The 17057-nt window shown below is 38.9% G+C and overlaps 1 protein-coding gene across 1 annotated transcript in view; it reads left to right on the forward strand.

Moving 5' to 3' along the window:
* The first annotated feature begins 1918 nt into the window (after nucleotides 1–1918).
* The window catches only part of LOC148420437 (A-type potassium channel modulatory protein KCNIP2-like), a 151061-nt gene continuing 135922 nt past the window's right edge, over nucleotides 1919–17057 (forward strand). Inside the window, exon 1 of the mRNA XM_088421178.1 lies at nucleotides 1919–2189. Within this exon, the coding sequence (XP_088277304.1) occupies nucleotides 2120–2189 (70 nt within the window). The 5' untranslated portion in view covers nucleotides 1919–2119. The remainder of the gene's footprint in view (nucleotides 2190–17057) is intronic.

Raw genomic sequence — 17057 nt, forward strand, 5'->3', positions numbered from 1 at the left:
ACTCTCTCAAATGAAGCCGGATGGCAGCCAGTAACAATTAGAGATTTACTTGAAAACTTTCCGTTAGTAATCTAAGGCACAATTAGGGCTTGTCCCAGACTTATGTTCAAGGTGGTATTTTTTGGTGTAGAGAGGAGAAACAGAAAATAATGTGAAAATGCCATGGCAAAAGCAATGTATTCAAGCTAGATGAGCTAAGCGAGTGGCAACGTATGATGTCCACCGGTGGCTTCACTTCTCTCAAAGGTAAATGGAATTGTTAATCCTTTCATATTTAATAGGGGTGGGAATCTTTGGCTGTCTCACATTTTGAGTCGATTCCGATTTTGGGGTCTCCGATTCGATTCAGAATCAGTTTTTGATTCGCAATGATTTTTCATTCAAAACGATCCAATTTAATTAATTAAATGATTTCTGCTTCAATCTATAGAAGTTCAAAGAATAATTATTCTATGTGGATCCTCTTTACAAGATAGAATAACAAAGGGAGACAGGTATTTTTTGTTTTTTTACATTTATTAGGAGCATGCCCTTTTCCACTTTTTTGAAGCTAACTATAAACGTTATAGCTTTTATAGTATAAAATAAGATGAAACAAAATTTTTAAAAAAAGGGTAGAACAAGATACATTGTCTTTTCATAGAAATTTGCAGTACCAAAATATTGTGTGAAAAACTTTTGCCCAAATGAAAATTTGCTTAAGAGAAACAAGATATGAAAATAAACTTTTTCAAGTGAGCAGCTAAATTGATAATATGGGAATAATTCGGCAGCAATTACCTTAAACTAACATCATACGTTACTTTAGCGTTCAAATATCACCCTAACAATTTAACTAACAACATTATACATACAGCCGTTGCTCCCATAGGAGTTTATACGTCTTCCTGGGCACTGGTGAAGCTCGCACTTTTCCCTCTTCCCCAAATGTGTAACTTCTACGCTGCAAGCTCACCACACTTCCTGTTTACACTGCTTGTGGCAAAATAAAAACAATGCTTCAGAACACGAGTCAGCTCGGACAAATGAACGGAAACTTGCCTGAAAGGCAGAACAGAAACATTTAAACTTGCCGCCGCGTGTAAAGCGACAAGTCTGCTTTCAAGCAGCGCAAGCTTGACAATGTTGAACAGGCTGCATGGTGACGTCATGGCGCAGCGTACTACAGAAGTTGACGGGAGATGCGTATACATTTCTGTTTTATTTTGAATATAAATTTAGTGGCCTGTTACATCGATTTGAATTGTAGTATATGAGAATAGCGACTCTGATGAAAATCATCATGCCATTAGCAGAAAGGGATAGTAGAAAGTCTGCAACCTGGTTTCCTGGTTTGGTCATATGATTTTCAGCATATACTGGATTTTGATACAATAAATCAAGTATTTTCTGATTCACTTATAAACAATGCCCAAATAATTTCCATTTTTAACTGATTATTATTCGCAAGGGAAAAACCACAAACCCACATAAAGGCCATAAACATGCAGATTTAGCATTTTTCCATTTGCTTCTTTCTATAAGTAATCACAGATTGAATTAAGATCAAATTTTCAGGCACCACTTTATATTTTTGACATTTCATTACATGGTATGGCTTGAGATTTTGTGTAATAAATGAAAATGATATGAAATAGGGTAGGCCTTGTTGTCTTGGGTTCAATAAAGTTTAGGAAATAATTTACTACAGCCCATAACGAATTGCCTCAAAAGCATGATGGAATTGTGTATATGCACTTGTCGGTGGCTGTGAGAGTTACTGTCATTTCTTGAGAGCCGAGGAACCAGCTCCTTTGTCCAGCCTCGCGCGCTTGTGACCATCCATATTTGTGTGTGCGAGTGCGTGCGTATGTGTGGCGTGGGCGCGCGTATTACGGGCGAGGGCGGTCGCAGACGCGCGCGCGGCTCAGTCGACAGCAAAACGCACAGAGAGAAAACGGGACATCGCACGCCTCGCGTTTCGAAGCACCATGGCTCGGCAAAATGCTGCCCGTTAACAGGTGCAAGCAATTCATTTAAAACAACCTGAAAACACTCTTCTTGACACACACACGGGGGAGCAGCCAACAGTTTCCTTCCTATTCCCGGCGCGCTCGGAAGGAAGTCTAGAATTAAGAACATGAAGAGCAAAAACCGCGAAAGCTTGACCGACTCCCGGGAGCTGGATGGCTCATACGACCCGCTGACGGGTGAGTGATTTCGGCCTTTGGGTCACTGCCGGGTGTCGTGCGCTCAACGAAGATTCAATATGTTTTCACTAGGTCCTCTGAATTAAACCAAGTCGTTTAAAGCGCATACCTGTGTTGTTTGCACAGGTTCCTGTTTAAAGAGATAGGCAAAAAGTTAGTAATTTGTCTATAATTGATAAGGTCCTTATTTTTCATGCACAATTTAAAACCAAATGTTATTACTTGCTGTGACTGAAAATGAGCTGTACCCCGAAGCTCAAGTACCAATCATGAACCAATCATGACTCGAATTGCTGACTCCACGTGACCAAACAGGTGAGCCGAGCTTTGTGGGGTTTGCGTCTTCTCCCCTCTGTTGTTTTTCCGTCAGTGCACAGTGATTGGCAGTGTTGGGCAAATTACTTCAAAGCTGTGATGGATTATTTACTTATTACTGTCATTTCAAAGTAACTAGTACATTACAAATACCTGTATTTGAAATGTAATGCATTACACTACTATTGCATGACTTTTATATTACTCTCACCTCCATAACTGGAAATATGGATTTGCCATTTTATATGTAGCCCATTATGCTCATTACACAACCAGTGAAAGATTGGCTTAAAGGAATAGTGTCAAAGATTTAGACCGTTTTTCATGACGGCGAGCAGGAGGTGCTGCATGTGCTGCATTTGCCATTGTCCTCCGCATGTCTTCTTTTCGCGAAATTCACCGTTCTAAATGGTTTGTCAAATTACTGGTCCTATTTGGCCAAGTGGACACAGCTCTTTAGTGTCACGCTCAAAGTGGACCTAACAATTGTATTCTTCTTGTCTTTATCTCTGACGAACTGAAAGTAATGGCCGTATGTCCATCTTGTCCAACCTGTCATCTGCTGCTGTAGTAGATACTTACAACAGCAAACAAACAGCAAAAAAACAAAAAAAAACAACAACAAAAAAACCACCCCTTCCAGGCTAAAAATCATCGTAATGCATTACTTTACTCTCATTTGTAAAGAGTACAATATTACTATTCTTTTGTGTGAAATATATTACATTACCACTTTATAGTAAAAGTAATGCAATATAGTAATTACATGAATTTTTAATGCATTACTCCCAGCACTGGTGATTGGCTGTGCACAGTGACAGATCTAAAATATGACTTATAATGTAGCCTCATGGAATTTGGTGGGTGAGTCTGTCACTCCACTCATATCCAAACAGTACTAATAAAGAAACACATGTCAAATGCAAGTAAGTCTTAGCATAAAATAGCATAAATTGGAGATTTGCGTCCTCACTCAATTCCCACGAAAGATGTTGACGACGGTGATGTTGAGAGACAGAAGTTCTTTCTGATTGGGGGGAATTTTGCAACACTATGTCACCGAGTGGCTTAGCATGCTTGGAAACGAATGAAACCATAGTATGTGTATTCGTGTAGCCTAGTGAGGTAGTGTAGCATTTAAAAAACAAAACCATGTGTACGTCATTTTTTTTTTTTTTTTACACATGAAGGGGGGGAGAATGTGCCCGCCTAAATACGTAGTCGAAAATTGGTGATCCTCTAAATCAGGGGTGTCCAGATCCGGTCCTCGAGGGCCGCTGTCCTGCATGTTTTCCAGGTTTTCTTCCCCGACACACCTGATTCAAATGATCAACACATCAACACGCTCAGCAGAAGCCTGATAATGATCCTGATTGTTTGAATCAGGTGTGTGAGGGAAAGAAACCTGGAAAACATGCAGTGGCCCTTGAGGACCGAGTTTGGACACCCTCTAAATGCATCAAATTTGCTATGTTGGAACTTTTTGATCAATTGCATGCATGTCCATCGTTAGCTTTCCCCCAATATGGGGAGATTTTTTGAACAATTGGGTTGACAGGATGATGAAACCATATTGAATCTATTGCATGTGTGTGTTTATGTCATGCTGGTGACTGCTGTGAAGAATTTTTGAATTGTGATTGCTGCTGACCAGGCTGAGTGGCGAGGAGGGGTTGGGGGGTAATTTGCTTTTGGTTTGCACTGAGATAAACGTTGAGATGCCTGGAATTGTTTTTTTACGCTTTGGCATTCAATCGCTTGAACCCTTTTATCTATGAATGAAAAAAAAACCATTATTCCTTCAGAAAATGGATCTGAAGGCTGAGAAATACTATTGTAGGAAGAGAGACAAATATGTTGTTTTTTTTTAATCACGGCATTTGCAGATATCATGCAGTTTCGTCATCTCTGAGTAATATGGCAGTATATTAGAGCACTGTCACTGTGGATTAAGTTTGTGTTGATGCACGTTATACATTAGAAAATGCTCTCAACACACTACTGCCATATATGAACAGGGGGAAATATTGCTTAATTGTAACTTGAGCACCAAGAAAAGGGTATTTCATTGTTCTACCTGCAACTGTACATCACTGACAAAGATAGATGAACAAACCCATAATATTCAGACCAGTTAAGCGAGATGGGAGATTTCCTGTGGCATCCCTCACGAAAATACCTATGGAGTGAAGTTGGTTGATAATTCTTGATTTCATTTCTTGTTTGCCTCAAATAAATATCTTTTTATTGATTTATTTTTTGTGGTATTCATTGGTGTACACGTTCATAAGCTTTATTATGTATGGTGAACTGAAACAAAACGTAAATCCTCAAGGGATGAGGAATCCCACTATTGGTATTTCGCGGCTCATTTTATGCCGTGCAGTGTGAGCGTATCTGTGTATCCCATATCCCCCCTAGTGAGCAGACACCCCTCTCATGGGATGTTTTCTCTCCCTGCAGCCTCCCGAGGTCATAGTTATCAGCCCCCGGCTAATGTGAGCGCTGCTGAGTGCCATCTGCCTCAAAAGTGTTCCCAGCTCATGCCTGAACGCATCTCTGCTTTACAGAAGGATGATGTGTCGTCACAGGCAGCTGTGCTTCCCTTTGCTCCACGTAATATGTCCAAAATCCCTTAAACGACACTGACATAGAATGGAGGTCTCCAGACTGAACAGGCAGAAAATAGCATCCAGCCCACTGAAAACATGCTTCTAAAATTGCTGTTTAAGAAAATGGATGGCTGGATGGAAGTTCAGGGTGTACTTCTCCTTCTGCCTGAAGACAACTGGGAGAGGCTCCAGCAGGTCTGTGATGGTAGTGAGGATAAAAGCCCAAGAAAATGAATGAATGGATGGATTCGTTTTCAGCTAATTGTTAGCGGCTAAACTGCTAATATGTCAGGAACTTTTACAAACATCGTTTGCATTTTCATGCTTTCCACATTATCACTTGGGTGATACTTGCTCCATTAATGAGCAGGATTGTTTGTTTTTCTGTTTTTGAGGATTTACCTTGCACATATGGCTTCATTTACCCCATGTTGCTTTGGAAATACACCTCACATGAAACTGATGAGGTAATGTATCTTTGGAAGATAATGGCAAGGCATGGCTGGCCATTCGCTGAGGCCATTATCTACTCCTTTTTTTTTCTTCTTTTTCTTCTTTTTACTTCTGTTTATGCCTTTAATAAGGCTGTCACGATCAAATATTTTTGCATTTTTTTTTGTTGTTGCATAAAGTGCGAAAAAAACAACTAAATAATTAGGTGTTGCTAAACAGGAGTGATTGCTGTTCTCGCCAATCTTTTTGGAAAGTAAAGTAAAAGTTTGGGCCAACATGGATATGTATTTCAGCCATAAAAGGCCTCTGATTTGGAATGAAAATGGCATCAACACCAATTTGCAGTGGATAAAATTGAAAAAACAAAACAAAACACTTTTGTTTATCTCGGAGCTGATTAAGAATAGATCAAATTGACCATTGTTGCGAGGAAGAACTTCTGGGAACAACTTCAGAATAGAAGATTTCCGAGGTTGTTTGTACTGTACCATACACAACTAGTTAAAATGCAGCTTATTTTAATGCATTGACTGGTCTCACATTTGGTTGACGTTTGAGTGATATACTATAATGGAGTAGGTTACAGGCAGCACATTCTCCCCGTGTATTCATTGCACCTCTGGCCCAAAAAGCTTGAAAAACAAAACAAAACAAAACAGAACAACCCAGATGTCTTCTCATTCCTTTTATATACTGCTCGGTTAAGGTGTCTAACCTGCTTGGGTCATTTTACTCTCGGTAAGTTTTCACCGGCTAGCCATACTATGCCATGCTATGCAGCCACCTTTCTGTGATGAATTTTCATTCTGAATAGGTTTAGGAGCACAAAAGTAGTACTTTTCTTGCTTGTTTGTTTTTCCTCTTATTATTTGGGCACCCATCCGCTTTGAATTGTGTGCTTTGAGTGACTGGAAGCCTGTGCAAGCTGATGTACAGCTAATAACATCCGGACTTGTCTATCAACAACTCTACGTCGCGACTCGGCCTCCAGGAACAAATATAGCTGCGGCCATGGCGCATGGGTTCCGACAGAAATTTTCCGTAGGCCCTCATAAGCTTGTTCTAATAAAGTCAGTTTGTCCAAGAGACAATAGGATGACATTTTTCAAAAATGATTTTTTTATAATATTTTAATAATCAATTAGCTGTTGATTAATCAATGACTTGTGACAGCTGTACATGCAAACCGATGTAGAGAAAGAAAGGCTGAGATCTGGTTGACTGCTGTCATACACATTTCCGATTGAATAAATATGCTCACAGCTGGTTACTGTAATATCACAATCTTTGATTAATGTAATCACTAAGCGCGATTTATGTTGTCTTTTGGAAGACAACCCCCCCCCCCCCCTTTTTTTTTTTTCCCCCACCACAGATTTGGGTCACACATGACGAAATAGCTGGCCGAAGCTGTGTCGATAGTGCTTGGTATGCAATTCCACGTTGACATACTTAAATAAGTGGCACTTTTATCATATAGACTATCCAATTCAGGTATGCCATTTAAAAGGCTGTCACGATGTTACAGTGGCTATAACATCGTGACAGGCTCTTTTATAATTACAACTATATACAACTTGCAACTCTTATAATAACAATTATAGTGTAAGTTGGTTTCTGCTTTCGTTGTGTGCGTCCTGGATCCATTCGGGAAGGTCTTTGTTGGTCGATTGTTCAGCGCGCAGTAAAACGTCAAGACTCGCTGACAAACATTTGACTAAAGCCAGAGAAGCATTAGAAGCTTGGAAATGTTGAAACCAGCTCACACGTGTTTACATGTGCACGACAGCTCCTCTCATTAAACGTCAATGTTGATGTGTGACAGACAGGACGTTTTGAACTGCGAGTGACACTTTAAACAAGACGCTGACAATTGTAGTCTACTTCCAAAAAGCTGTGTATTGATATTTTGAAGCGTTACCATTATTGTTGCAGTTTGGATGTCACAGTAGGCGTTGTGTGTTCATACTGTGACGGTTGCTTTTCTGTCAAGGCTGCTACATACACAACAAAAAGCTATACAGCACAAGAATACTTGTGAGAATGGATTATTAAGTGGGATTTTGTGTGGGAAGGGTAGCTTCAGGTGAGTCATTCTGACTTTTGAACAACTTGTGTGTTTGGCTGAGTGTGTGTGTGCTCTCACTGCTAACCTGTGTTACTTAAAGGCAGTGTGGGTGTTCTCAAATCAACGTTCAAGTGAAATATAACCCTCTAGAAATAATCCCCCTCAGCCTGCTACATTGTGCTTGTGGAGCATTCCGCTGTGCGTGCGGTAGCCTGCCTGGCGTTCCCTGTTGTGTTTGAGAGCAGCGGCTGAGAGATGAGAGGTAATTATAGAAGTGCGCTGCAGTAATCTCCTCTTCCACCTCACAAGGCACATAGAGGGATCATATCACCTACACAAATGAATACGCTTACACATGCACACATACACACGCACACATACACACCGCTTCAAAAAAAATCTTTCTGTCCATTTAACTGAGCGATGATGGATGTCATGCACATCCTACTTAATGATTCATGCGGTGCCCCTTGGCTAGAATGATACTTTTGCTGTTTCTGAATTAAATTGTTTCCAGGGCAAACTGGTTAGCTTGTCGCTTTTGTTGCAGCAGGACTCCTAATAGCAGATTAAATGTACCATCAGGACTCATGCAGTTGTCTCCAGGCTTCCCACACTTGTTGAGCTTCACTTTAGCCCATCACTTGTCAACATTTGCATCCTCGGAGGAGCGAGAAGGTGGCAAAGAGGGGTATTATACACAGGAAATTGGAGAAAGGAGAGGGCGGCTGACAGTTCTGTGATAGGCTCTGTTAAGCTTGTAAGCATTGTTACTCTTATTGCACACTCTGTCACCGCATCAGTGATTTTCCCAAATGGAATCCCTTGCTGATGGGAGCTGCCCAAATGAGTCCTGAGAACAATTTGATGGGGTAAAATTGCCACTTAGGCTGGGTCTGCGGGTTGTTTTATTAATGACACTGAGGGTGTTATGGTCACTCAACTGACTTCCATGCAGGCAGTATATATTAAAGTCCCACTCACTGACAGTGGTATTGAATGTGTGTGTAAATGATTGTCAGTCCTGACACTTGTATGTGCAACCCCTAAACACGAACATATTGTATCAATTGACTAATAAATGGCCTATGGCGGCCAGAGGGCCACCTATCTTTCAATAGTATTCACAAATATACCTTATATGACAATACATAATATTTTTCTTAGAGATACAGCTTTTCTTCCAGACTTATTTAGCATACCCTTACGCCAAAATATCAAACTGGATGACATTTTAATAAGGTTTGTAATTAAACAGCAAATTATAATGGCCGGATTTCTCGAGAATAGAATACCACAAGATTCCTTGTCCCAGCATAGCACAAGATCTTTTTCTTTTTGTGGTCTGTTTTTTTTTTTTTTTTTTGGCAGTGGAGTGACAAGGTACACTGCGCTGTGTGTTAATGCTCCGCACTGCTTGTTGCTGCTGTGAAAGACAGTAGAACATACATCCAACTGTTGTGAGAAGCCAGCCAACTGCAAAATCACCCGCTCCATACCAAAGAATATATGGAGGCGTTCGCCTTGGTATGCTTTTATTTTGGAGTTGTTCTCTGCAGTGTGTCACAGACTTGAATCTTTGTACTGCACAAATTGATGCCCCTGAAGTGAGTCGCAAGTCGTGGCTCTCCATATAAACAACACAACGTTGTTCTGAAATCAGCAATTCAGGGCACAAAAAACAACTTAAATATGCTGATATTTTCTTGTACAGTGCCTGTTGCAAAGGTTAAGCGGAACATTTAGCATAAATTAGCCACTAGCTAGCTGCGCTCGAGTGCTCCATGTTCGCTGGCGAGAACAGTCTAATTACTTTTCAAAGATGGTTTAATAGATTTAAATGGCTCTGCACACTGATGCTGATAGCCTAACACAATTGCTGTTCCGACTGATCACTTTTAAACAAACACACTGTTTCACATGTTGTGTCCTGTGGGTCTGATGTCACTTCGCCTCATTGTCCAAAATTTATGGGGTGACAGTTTTCTAAAATATTAGACTTTAGATCTAAAAAAAAAGTTGATCATCAAAAAATAATAAAAGTTGGTAATTCATAATTATGTAGAACTGTGCTATACAGTCTTATGTGTTTATAATGATTTTCACAAAAAAAAATAGCAATTTTTGAATTGTTGTCCCAATATTAACAGATTCAACTGCAATTGGCTGGCAACCAATTCAGGGTGTCCCCTGACTACTGCCTGTAGACAACTGGAATAGGCACCAGCAAGCCAGCGGCCCTAGTGGGGAGAAGCGGCTGTAGAAAATAAAAGGATGAAAGACTCAATACCTGCAGCATTACAGGAGAAAATCCGGCTACCTTCAAATCACCTGTGTGGTAAAACATTGGCATATAAGAGACATCTTCATGAGACATCTCGTCTCATGGGATTTCTGTCTTGCTTCATCCCTGCTCTTCAGGCATTTCAAACTGTGGTCACCATGGCTGCTAATCATCAGCTCAAAACACTTCGTTTACTATAAGAGATGTCGGCTTGTGATTTATGAAAGCAAAATAAGAGTGATTAATAACAGTGGTGAGTTTTCACTTTTTGTCATTGGCTAGTTGTGCATAGGTTTAACAACATCCTGAATCCTGATCCTGAAAGAGTTTATAGAAAAGAAAGCTGAGAATCACATCACAAAAAGAAATAATGATCCTTTTCGGAGCATAAGCTGCATCAGATTTTTGATGCGTTTCAACCCTGGGCCTTGTGACATCATGTTTATTCCTACCAAGGCCTGGGATGGATTTTGACGGTATAGTTTTTTTTTTTTTTTTAAGAATAATAACAAAATTGATATTTTACTCTCCTCTTACTGCGGCAAAAGGCTAGCGCCACATAGGTACGGCTAAAGAAACCAAATCATGTCTTCCTAAAAGACAGGAGTTGTATTGTCAGTGGTTTGGAAGTGGTTTGTTTCTGTGGCGACAGATGTGGAACAAGTAACACCTCACTGCAACTGTTCATTTAAAGCCTGTTGCAATAAAAGGCAGCAGCACAACAAATTTACTTTGGTAACTGAAACAGAAACACCTAGTCGAGCATGTAAAATGATTTGCCAGCGGAACAAGACTGTGTCAACCAGCAAACACCCGCTAAAAATCAGCTTACTGAGGAGGAGGCATTTACACAAGGAACCACATATGATAAGAAAGGGTCATGATGGCACGTGATCGCTGAAGTGGCCGCGTTGCACATCGCTAAAGATCAAGCACCCATATCGACAGTGGAAAAGACTGGAGGAGAATTGTCACAAGCAGCAGGGCATGCCTCAAACATTTTAATTCTAAGAGGAAGATATGTATGCTAAATGCTAGGTAAAATAAAAGCAAAACTTGTTTTGAATCTTCCAACATTTTTTTAGGCAATGAAGTTATAGTATTTGCCAGTATTTGGACTCATTTCCTTCCCACAAGATCTATCCATTACCTTCTATATGGCTCTTACTGTGGAAATGAGGCCGTCGTCAAAAATCTCCCAGTACATCGCTTTGTCTAGCAGTGTGTCTGCTAAAGGCACAGTGCAAGGAACAATGTTTCCACAATACACTTGAGTGTGAGGATGATGTTCTTGGGGTCATGCTGCTTTTTTTTCATCCTCTAAACATGGCTAATTGAGTTGTCGAAAAGGCCAACTGTGGTGTCATTGAATACCTATAGAGTATATTTCAAAACCGATATTTTGCCACACTCCCAGTTTTCAACAGTTTTTGTATTGTGATAATGAGCTTCTTGTGGCATCACTATAATTCCTGCTTGTGTATACCCAGCATCTAAAATATTTACACCTCTCCATGAGGATGTTTGCTTGTGGAAAAGATACAGTTTCTATAATTGCCCCATCTACAGTTTCCTTGTTGAGCCACCTCCAAAAGTCCCAGCTATATTTCTAAATAATCCCAATGACAGCTCCCCCTTGTGATACACTCTAATTCGCTCTTCTTCGCACTACACCCCCTCACGCTGCCTCTTTCCTCACGAATACCATTATATAATGCTAATGTACAGTTACTGGTCTCATGTACATTCTAATTAGCTGGCTCCAATAAAAATCAGCCTTTTATAAGGATGCTAATGGTTTTGGGGTGACCCTTTTCAGATTGGAATTTAATGATATGGATATCGTCATGTAAGTGTCATCCAGAGATGTGCTTTTCCATTATTTAGATTTTTGTAAAAAAAACAAAACAAAAAAAACAACAACATTAAACTTGTTAAATTAATACCCTTAATGTTTCACTTTATTAATCTTCCTCATTACGTCCAGTATCCTGCTTTCGCTTCTCAACTTTCTCAGTATCTATTGCCTTTGTAAACTTCCTGCCAAAAGCTGTATCCTCCCTTCCACCTCTACCTGTCTGTCAGAACACAATGGCGCTCGCAGCTCAATGGAGCTACGAGCCAGGATCAATGCTAACGAGTTTTAGTTTTTGACCAAAACTACAGGAAGGGGCCAGGCGATCGTTTATTAAAATTAGCCCTGGCTTGCGTCCTGCTTTGTCCTACTCCCTTTTCGCCTCTTTGGTCTAAATCAGGGGTGTCAAATATGGGGCCAGGGGACCGGATCTGGCGCAGGAAGAGGTTTAATCCGGCCCGCAAAATGATTTTGTGAAGAGAAATGAATTGGACCAAACCCATCAGTCCAATGTTTAGTCAAAGTCAAGTTTCAAAGCCAAGTTTATTGTCACTTTCTTCACATGTGCTTAACATACAAAGGTTATATAATACTGTAATGTCGTTGTGTGTGTGTGAAATGATTCACTCAGTCACGGTTCTGTCCGATCCCTTTATTTATTGAAAGAAAAATAGAAAAAACAGTTAACAAGCATGTTAGTCCAAACGGCTGCGCTCGAGTGCTCCATGTTATGTCATGTTAGTGCTCGATGACAACTGACTCAGTCCTTTCTTTGTTAGGCTTCTTCATGCCGAATAACGAACATTACAATATACAAGAATTCCTTCTTTTACAAGCGATGCAAATATTAGCACTGCAATTTACAAGCCGAAGTGACCAGCTGCCATATTTGTTCCAAATGTCTTGCTGATCACTAAAGAAAGTGAACATTCACGTGAGCATTAGCATCCAGCTTTGCGCAGGTAAAATTGCCCTGAAGAGATTTCCAATGGGCAGTGTCGCCATCTGGGCCATTACCAAACATTCAGCTTTGGTCCCTTTTGTATTTATAAACAGTCAGTCTTGTATTTCCTCTTGTATTTCCTTGTAATTTTACTTTTACTTTTAATTTTACTTTATTTACTGATCATCTGTCAGCACATAGTGTGAGTATTTTTATAATTTTTGTAAAACGTATTTTATTTAACTTACTTAATTTATTTGTAAAAATACAAATAAATAAACTAGAACTGGTCAAATTGAGGTGATGAAGGGTAATGGAGTAATTAAAATAAATATAAATACAATAATGTAAATAAATTATACAAGTGAAATTAGCTCAAAGTCTGCACAATTCTCTCGCCTGAATTGCTTTGGGGTTCAAAGAACAACTTTTATCATTTACATACATCAACAATAATAATCTAAATACAGCAAAATTTGGTCACCGATTTACACAGTGAACATGAAACTTTGCCAAAATGATTAATAATTTAATTAATTATTAAACTAATAATACTTTATCTGAGGCCAATGATACAGTACCAAAACAAATGGAATATTGTTTCATCTTCAACAGAACAAAATGAATGCAATGTGTCAATATTAATATTATATTTTAGCATCTTAATTTTTACAGGATAACACCTATGACGTATTTTCACTTTGTTCCTGATTAAATATTTCCTAGGCAAAAGCGAAGCATTCTTCCAGTCTATATCTTCATTTGAATTATGCCAATTAAAAAAAAAAAAAAAAAACTACTGCAGGTTTGGAAACAGTATCCCTTTGAAAAATTTCCCATATAGAACAATTTGTGGCTTAATCACTTAGAAGTGAGCTTGTATTACCATTAAATAGCTAATTTGGTTTTAAATTTGGTATGTTACAATTTTGACCCTTCAGAGCAGAAATGAATAACCTTCGAGAACCTTCTGATATTTCATCAAATACAACTGAAAAATCACAAGGTGTAAACAGTTGACCATATTCATTCAGTAGTTGACGACTAAAAATATATTATTAACCCATCTCTCAATATTTAAGTTTCCAGATATGTATCTAATTCTAATATCTTGTATATTCCAAATATAATACTTTTGTGGGGAAAAATTGCGTTTGTTTATCATTGATCAACATGAAAGAATTTGACCTTGAAAATTTGCTAATTTGATTGGTGATGTTGAAACACCATATCAAGGCAAGCAAGTGAACTGCATTCCTATTGTCAATGACTACCATTAATATGATTCATTTAAAGGGTTTAGGAACATTTTTTTATTATTCTTTACATGATATACTTTGATTAATATTGACTAATGTATTTCTAATATGTATTTGTTATTGTTGTTCATGCATTTTAATATTTTAATAACATTCATTTCAAGGGTTTAGGAAAATCTTTGAGGGCTTGGAACGGATTGGGCTATTTACATGTAAATATGTCTCTACTTATGAAAGATTCATATCATGAACTTACTTCAGGAATGAATGAATTTTGTAAGTACCACTGTATATCCAATGCCTTAAAAATAAATTTGTGCTCAATAGAATCAAAAGTGTTGCAAAAATCTAAGAAGAGAATGAAGCTCTCATCTTCTAGTATATTGTGACACATAGGAGACACCAAAAAAGTTACCGGTAATTAAACTTTTTCTTTCATTTCTAAATGTACTTTTCTACAATATACCGTATTTACAGTTGAGCCCTGCTATTTGGGGGCCAGTTAGGACCAGGACAGTGTGCAGAGCAAAACTCTGCATCTAATTCACACTAAATGTTTTTAAGATATATAGCATGATTTTACCTGTCCGGCTGGTTTGAGGATAGATTTTCCTCCATGCGTCCCACGAACTAAAATGAGTTTGACACCCATGGTCTAAATGTTCATTTAAAATTGCTCACAGAAGTGGTAGGGGGGTGTGATTTAAGATTAAAGGTCGCAGAATACTGATATACAGGATGAGCATAGAAGTTTAATGAAGGTTGTAACGTCTCATAGTTCCACAATGTTGAGTGACCTCCAATTTATTTGGCTTTCCAAGCAATTTCCTAATGGGAAATAATGTAGTCAATTCATTTGTTCCAAACTTCAATTTTTGTCATCGAAGCAAAGTTAACCAGCATATAATAAAACTAAAGCAAAAATAAAACTACTCACGCCTGCTTGATGGTTGTCAATGTCCTATTTTATAACACAAGGGTGAAATTTAATGAGTGAAATTGACAGGTTAATCGTTACTTGGATGTGTGGATTTTTCGCCAGTAGTCTGGCTTCCTACCACGTTCTAGAAACATGCATGTTAGGTTTTCTGACAACTCAAAATTGTCCGTAGGTGTGAATATGAGTGTGATTGGTTGCTATGCTCTCCAGTGCAGGAAGCACCCTGCCTCTTGCCACTTAGTCATCTGGGATTGGCTCTAGCTCACCTGAAACCTTCATAAGCACAAGCCTAGAAGACGAATAGATGGCAAACCGATTAGCCAAGACAGAGATGGTTGTTGTTTTCTTCTGTCATAATTTCCATTTCCTTTTTGATGTCATCATTTTTTGATAGTCTTTTTTGCTACAAATTGTGATATGTTCCCGAATTCGGACGAGTACATGCTACCTTTCACTCTTCAGCGTGTAACAAATCCAATACACAAGGTTCACACTTTTAAGACTTGTCACACATTCTCATCATCTGTCTGAGGGCGGAGTGTTGTTCGTAAGGGTGACAGAGTCTAATACCATTGGGGGGCTTTGTCCGCACTGCCACTCACAACATTGGATTTGCATTAGGAGATGATTTTCTGTCCAATAAATCTTTGGAGTTGTTTTCCCATTAGACTCGCAGTCACTCATCAGTATGTGGAGGAGGAGGGATTGGTAAACGGCCAAACTACTTTACTGCTCGGGAGCTATGTAGGATGCCGCTCAGACCCACTCGCTGAGGTTCGAAGCATGGAGAGAGTCTTTAGTCGTCAGATGCGTGTGTCACATTAGAGAGGCTGGAATGAAGGTGAACACTGTAGGAGGTATTTTAAGAGTCCTGATATTGGTCTCTGATATTGCACTCTTACACATGATATTCAAAAGAGCATATTTTGTTACTACTTTATAGAGTAGCAAAATGGAGGTGTGCAGCCTGCTGTGATGGAGTGCGCACAATGAGGGTTCATCGGTAACCACGTCAATGTGACTGACAGCACACAAGGGAGGGATGAGGGGAAAAGAAGGAGAGGTGGAGGTGATTAGAGGAACCCTGGGGTTTGGCCCTGTCACGCTCCAAAAGAAATCCGCGAGCGCATGCACACACGAGCACAGACCGGCTGTCACTCTTACAATCAGGCAGCTGCCTCTGACACTAGGTCAAGACAACAACACACATTCACATAAATGTGAATTATATTGATGAATTGATTCTTGATTGAGGTATCTGTCCAATATATTTGGCTCAGTGTGTTTCACTGATTAGAATAATGGCAGTTAATCCCTATTATTGAGATTATTGTATACCCCAGTTTATAGAAAGTGGGATCCAGACTCAAACCTGTGATTTGAGAAAGTATACAAAAAATGATTATACATAGTTCTGTTTCATGCCTACCACTTGCTTAAACATATGTAAACTAGGCTTCGTGACTAACTTTAGTGTATCCTCAGACTAGGGTGACCAACCATTCCGCCAAGCGTTTTGAGCTTCTAGTCATGTGTTGAAGCCCAATATACGTGTATGTATATGTATATATATGTGTGTGTGTGTGTATATATATATATATATATATATATATATATATATATATATATATATATATATATATATATATATATATATATATATATATATATATATATATATATATATACACACACACACACACACAAACAACATAAATAAGGCAAACAAATGAATATTATTTGACAGTTTGGCACTGCTCTGTCTGCACACCCTGCCCTCTTTTGAACAGCTGACCGGGGATTGAGGTTCTTGTCAGTTTTTTGTTGTTGTCACCACACGTGCAGCAAAAGATGGACAAGTCAGGACCTGGGAAATGAGTGTGCACTTTTATAAAGTTAAAAATGGTAAAATAAATATATGTTAAAACAATCTGCTTTGGCGTGGCTTTCTTATCATAATTTTTGTCTTATTATGAATCGTGTTTTACATGTAAATCATTCCAAATGCTTCAATCCAAAGCAAAAGTGGCGGCAAAGCCAAAGGATGACCAAAGGATGGCAAACATCAGAAAAAGAACTCTTCATGATACCAAGATAACATTTCCTTCATTTCAGGTGTTATAGTCATCTCTTGGGCTT

The sequence above is a fragment of the Hippichthys cyanospilos genome, chromosome 8 (assembly GCF_059441005.1).
Source record: "Hippichthys cyanospilos isolate Australia breed blue-spotted pipefish chromosome 8, RoL_Hcya_1.0, whole genome shotgun sequence".
Classification (NCBI taxonomy): Eukaryota; Metazoa; Chordata; class Actinopteri; order Syngnathiformes; family Syngnathidae; genus Hippichthys; species Hippichthys cyanospilos.